Raw genomic sequence first — 6144 nt, 5'->3', positions numbered from 1 at the left:
AAAAAAAGGAAAATAGAGGGAGGAAAAGGAAATAAAAAACCCAGCAGAGAAAAAGAGGTGAGAAGTGAACAAAGACGAAGCCGAAGTTAGGAAAATGACCCACAGAACCTTGTTGGAAATGATGAGATCTACCTACCCTGAGCCGTTGTCAGTGGTTTTCTGATGCAAATTGTATAAACCTAAAATAGCCTGCTGGGATAGGACTGAAAGTCCCTGACGAAGCCGAAGTTAGGAAAATGACCCACAGAACCTTGTTGGAAATGATGAGATCTACCTACCCTGAGCCGTTGTCAGTGTTTTTCTGATGTAAATTGTATAAACCTAAAATAGCCTGCTGGGATAGGACTGAATGTCCCTTTAACCTATACGTACCAAACTTGGACAGGAACACAAGATAAGTTATAACCAGATGAGGATCATTCTCCACCTGGCATGCCTGACGTAATGCCACCATGATTTTGGCACGCGCATGCGCGAAGTGAGGAATCTTGGGCAGCTGTACCAGAAGCCAGTCTGTGAAACATAAACAAGGGAGGAAATGGTTAGCCAGTAGCCTATAGACAAAAAGCCCGCTTTGAGGCTAAGGTGTAGGGGCAAACAGCCCTAAATGATGTGTTCACCTTTTACGTATGGTTAGCCCCATGGAGGTATAAGGGGAAGTAACGATCCCGATGTGTATCCTTTTTGGCACGCGCATGCGCGAAGTGAGGAATCTTGGGCAGCTGTACCAGAAGCCAGTCTGTGAAACATAAACAAGGGAGGAAATGGTTAAAGTCCGCTTTGAGGCCAAGGTGTAGGGGCAAACAGCCCTAAATGATGTGTTCACCTTTTACGTATGGTTAGCCCAGTGGACTTTTAATCTCGAAGGTTGGTAGTACGAGTTCAATAGGTAGGTAAAATTCAGTGCAGTGTATGAAGCGGCGATCGACATTTAGCTCTAAGGGTTAGGTGGTAGAAAACGCCTCCGGCGTTAACCTCGCCTAGTGGTTACCTTCCACTCAAGAGTCCATTATTATTATTAATAAGTAGGTAAAATTCAGTGCAGTGTATGAAGCGGCGACCGACATTTGCCACACTCATAGAGCTTAACACAGTTAAAATTTCTTTCTTGTTCTGTCTGTGTTTTATCTTGGTTGAATGAAAAACTAAAGAGTATTTGAGGCAGAGATCAATCTCACCTGTTTCTTGTACAACAGGAGCAGCGGCTGTCATTTTAACATCATCTTCATCATCATCCTCATCACTATGTATCACCGTCTGATCTCTGTTGAGTAGGAGCTTGAGTCCACTCACGGCTTGAGTTTTGTTCTCGTGTAAGTTGATCTAGGCCTTACATACTCGGTATTGTCAAAATCCTTACCTGTTTCTTGTACAACAGGAGCAGCGGGTGTCATTTTAACATCATCTTCATCATCATCCTCATCACTATGTATCACCGTCTGATCTCTGTTGAGTAGGAGCTTGAGTCCACTCACGGCTTGAGTTTTGTTCTCGTGTAAGTTGATCTAGGCCTTACATATGAAGTATTGTCAAAATCCTTACCTGTTTCTTGTACAACAGGAGCAGCGGGTGTCATTTTAACATCATCTTCATCATCATCCTCATCACTATGTATCACCGTCTGATCTCTGTTGAGTAGGAGCTTGAGTCCACTCACGGCTTGAGTTTTGTTCTCGTGTAAGTTGATCTAGGCCTTACATATGAAGTATTGTCAAAATCCTTACCTGTTTCTTGTACAACAGGAGCAGCGGGTGTCATTTTAACATCATCTTCATCATCATCCTCATCACTATGTATCACCGTCTGATCTCTGTTGAGTAGGAGCTTGAGTCCACTGAGCAGGAATCCACACAGACACTGTACGGGCAAATGATTCAGCGAGCCCTCTGAGCTATGCACCAAATCTGCAAGCCAAGACATGGACTGACTCGGTTCTTGTCGCTTGATAATGTCCAGTAGGAAGTCAGGTGCTCTAGATCTGTACAATAGACGGCGTAGGTGGAGCTTCGGTACATCGGCTTTGAGCTGCTCGATCACCACTTGGGGAGGTTTACGTACAGGACCGCTCGGATCCAGGCTGATGAGTTGACTCAGGAGCAGACTGCTCTGCTCTGTGATGGGAACCTGGGGATAGGAATAGAATATATCAGGTCGGATCAAGACTGATGAGTTGACTCAGGAGGAGACTGCTCTGTGATGGGGACCTGGAGATAAGAATAGAATATATCAGGTTGGATCAAGATAAAAATTTCGCCTGCGGCGCTCAAAATTCGATGGAAGTGCATTCCTGAAAAGTTGTTGGGGGGGGGAGGTTCCTACGATGGTCCCCTCTGTACATATGTGGCCCGCGAAGTACCTGTTAATGTAGCATGTGCCCCGCATACACATGGAAGTTGGAAACCCCTGGTATAAGGTAAATTAGAACAGCATGAAACGTATATCCGTGGACGTCACAAACATTGCATTAGGTCTGTTTTTCATTCCTACGCCGCATCGATGCGGCGTCCATGCGGCGTTCACTCTGCGTCAGGAGTGGGGGTAAAATGTGGAAATTCAACAAACATGACGACATCTAGTGGAGAAATGACGAAATATTTTTTTCATTTCCCTCAATACAATTACAATATGGCGGAACCTGAAGCTACTCGAGACCCGCATCAGGGATTTAAGACGCAGCGTTGACGCTAAAGTAGGGGAAGTGGAATGAAAAACACGCGTCGGGTTCGCATCGCACCTACGTCGGAATGAAAAATAGACCTAAGAATAGAATATATCAGGTCGGATCCAGGCTGATGAGTTGACTCAGGAGCAGACTGCTCTGCTCTGTGATGGGAACCTGGAGATAAGAATAGAATATATCAGGTCGGATCCAGGCTGATGAGTTGACTCAGGAGCAGACTGCTCTGCTCTGTGATGGGAACCTGGAGATAGGAAGCCGATTTTTATCAACAATAAATTAAAAAAAAAATACATAAAATTAGTTTAAAAACGACTTTCAATTGGTCAATTTTCGATACTGGAATCGAACCCGCAACCTAGCGCTTGCAAGGCAGACGCGCTATCTTCCAAGCTAACTAGGCTCTTACCTTACTAGTAGCAGCTGCAAGATGAGCTTCAAACTCAATAATACTCTGCTTCTCCAGGGCTAACAGCTGCAGGTCCTCACAAATATGGACACTGGTGAAGTTACTGGTTATAGTCATCTCTATGAGAGTTTTCAGAGTGGGGAATTTATCCCAGCAATAGGTCCCGAAGGTGGACGGGTTGTGTGCACAATAGATGAGTAGAATGAGCCATGTTTTCCAATACCTGGACAAATTTAACAGAAAGGAACAAATAATCAAATTTTTCATCGAAGCTTAATGATTATAGATAATCAAATCAAATCATGAACTATTTTTGATCTAATATATAAAAATAATTATCCCAGCAATAGGTCCCGAAGGTGGACGGGTTGTGTGCACAGTAGATGAGTAGAATGAGCCATGTTTTCCAATACCTGGACAAATTCAACAGAAAGGAATAAATAACCAATTTTTTCATTGAAACTTAATGAATTGTCTTGGGAGAAAAAAAACTTTGTATGGATATTAAATGACCAAAAGCAAATCATGAACTCTTTGTGGCTAGGCAGAGCGTTTTCACAACTTTTGTGGATATCACAGCATTACATTCCTTAGCAATCAATTTCCATTGAAATATATTTGTTTTGATGTTTTGACAACATTTGAGCAACTGTTGCAAAACCAATCTTTCCCGCGTGTACAAAGATACTATTTGTAAGATATCTACTCACATGTTAGCAATGGCGAGTCGAGGTGGTACAAAGCCGGGAGGCAGGTCTATGTTCTCCGGATGATGATAGGTGCTCAGATTGAACAGCAGGTCAATGACCTTCAAGATGAGCATCAAACTCAATAATACTCTGCTTCTCCAGGGCTAACAGCTGCAGGTCCTCACAAATATGAACACTGGTCAAGTTTTTCAGCATATAGGTTAACGACCTAAATTGAGAATTTCCCTTACACGTACTTCATCCAACGGACTTGAGAGGGAACTTGTAACTGCTAGGGTCTTATCGTCCCGAATAAGAGATAGGAAGAAAGACAGGATAGGAGAAAGCCAGCCGTTCTGGGAACAAATCTCATCTGTTTAGGATAAAGTTCGCCCCGGGCGGGATTCAAACCCACGACCTAACGCTTACAAGGCAGACGCGCTACCCTTCAAGACTCCAAGCGAACTAGGCTGGCTTAAGTAACTTACTTTGATACACGTCACATAGTATCCTCCCAGAACTTTAGGCTTGAATCGTATCTTAACCAAGCCGGATATGACTTCAATATCTCGCTGTGTATGTGTGGTTGTGTTAATACACACAGACATGAGTAGATCCTGAGCCGGTTTCATTAACTTGGCGTTCTGTAGCCAGGCATCTAGCTTGGGAATGACCAGCAGTCGAATCTGAAATACAAGGAGAAGACAATCTATTAGAATAGAATAAAATATACGCTGCTTACACGGCCAGAATGAGACTGAAAAATCCCTTTACTCCCGCAGTCTAAGCAAGGTCTTATGTATTTGGTACAATATTTTTTAAATTAAATTACAAATTTTAAAATAGACCCTTGCTTAAATTAAAAAAAAAAAAAAAATCTTGTGTTTCAATGTTTCTGCCTTTAGACACACTCTTTTAGGGGTTGCATGTTACATTTGGGGTTACATGTTACATTAATGTTTACCTCCGTGGCCGAGTGGGTATCACCCTAGGCTTGCACGCCGGAGGTCCCGGATTCGATTCCCGGCGGTGTCAAAGTTTTTTTCGGGTTTGTGCTGGGAGTTTGGGGTGCACTCAGCCTCGTGAAGACAAGTGAGTACCTACTTTTATCGTATTTTACCGGTAATGCCGCGACCAGTTAACAGACTAAAAAACATTATTGAAATTTGGAAATTGACTGCAAAGGAGACCTTTAAATAATGCGCTGATGTACACTAAAGTTGTAAAAATCTCTGCTTTACCACAGATCCGAGTGGGTATCACCCTAGGCTTGCACGCCGGAGGTCCCGGATTCGATTCCCGGCGGTGTCAAAGTTTTTTTCGGGTTTGTGCTGGGGGTTTGGGGTGCACTCAGCCTCGTGAAGACAAGTGAGTACCTACTTTTATCGTATTTTACCGTTAATGCCGCGACCAGTTAACAGATTAAAAAACATTATTGAAATTTGGAACTTGACTGCAAAGGACGGCAACTGCAAAGGCAAAGCATACAACACAGCAAAGTAATGCTGTGTTGTACGCTAAAGTTGTGAAAAAGTTATGCTTAACCACAAAGAATTAATGATTTGATTTATGAACCGGCGGGGTCAAAGTTTTTTTCAGGTTTGTGTTTGGAGTTTGGGGTGCACTCAGCCTCGTGAAGACAAGTGAGTACCTACTTTTATCGCATTTTACCGGTAATGCCGCGACCAGTTAATAGATTAAAAAACATTATTGAAATTTGGAACTTGACTGCAAAAGACGGTAACTGCAAAGGCAAAGCGTACAACACAGCAAAGTAATTCTGTGTTGTACGCTAAAGTTGTGAAAAAGTTAACCACAAAGAATTAATGATTTGATTTTTGATTAAATTTTACATGAAAGTGTTTACCTCTGCAATACCACATGTGGAAGTTAGGAGTTTGAGTAGATTCTTGGTAACACTATCCAGTGCTTGTCTACGATTCAGATGTTCCTTTACAGTTTCCAACACCAAAGTTTCCACATGCTCCTGATTATAAGTATACCTGGAATCGAGAAAATCATTCGTTATAATTTTTCCAACACCAAAGTTTCCACATGCTCCTGATTATAAGTATACCTGGAATTGAGAAAATCATTCGTTATAATTATGTAAATGCAGTTCTTTGTGTTATATTATGTCACAACTTTTTCCAACACCAAAGTTTCCACATGCTCCTGATTATAAGTATACCTGGAATTGAGAAAATCATTCGTTATAATTATGTAAATGCAGTTTGTGTTATTATATCACAACTTTGGTGCTCACTGCAGCATTGTAGGATTTTCCCAATATCTCAATAATCCTAAAATCCCATGTATTTTTGTCACAACTTTCGGTGCTCACTGCAGCATTGTAGGATTTTCCTAAT

The 6144-nt window shown here is 42.1% G+C and overlaps 1 protein-coding gene across 1 annotated transcript in view; it reads right to left on the bottom strand.

Annotated features, from left to right (window-relative positions):
- Positions 1–6144, bottom strand: part of LOC103508405 (integrator complex subunit 1) — a 38574-nt gene that overhangs the window by 28016 nt on the left and 4414 nt on the right. The window contains exons 5-12 of the mRNA XM_026823013.1: positions 5643–5778; positions 4264–4461; positions 3797–3939; positions 3087–3309; positions 1738–2124; positions 1556–1687; positions 1361–1505; positions 373–513 (exon numbers count right to left, since the gene is read on the bottom strand). Coding sequence (XP_026678814.1) covers positions 373–513; positions 1361–1505; positions 1556–1687; positions 1738–2124; positions 3087–3309; positions 3797–3939; positions 4264–4461; positions 5643–5778 — 1505 coding nt within the window. The remainder of the gene's footprint in view (positions 1–372; positions 514–1360; positions 1506–1555; positions 1688–1737; positions 2125–3086; positions 3310–3796; positions 3940–4263; positions 4462–5642; positions 5779–6144) is intronic.

The sequence above is a fragment of the Diaphorina citri genome, unplaced genomic scaffold, assembly GCF_000475195.1.
Source record: "Diaphorina citri unplaced genomic scaffold, Diaci psyllid genome assembly version 1.1 scaffold396, whole genome shotgun sequence".
Classification (NCBI taxonomy): Eukaryota; Metazoa; Arthropoda; class Insecta; order Hemiptera; family Psyllidae; genus Diaphorina; species Diaphorina citri.
The sequence above is the reverse complement of the archived record's forward strand: the minus strand, read 5'-3'. Positions and strand labels throughout refer to the sequence as shown.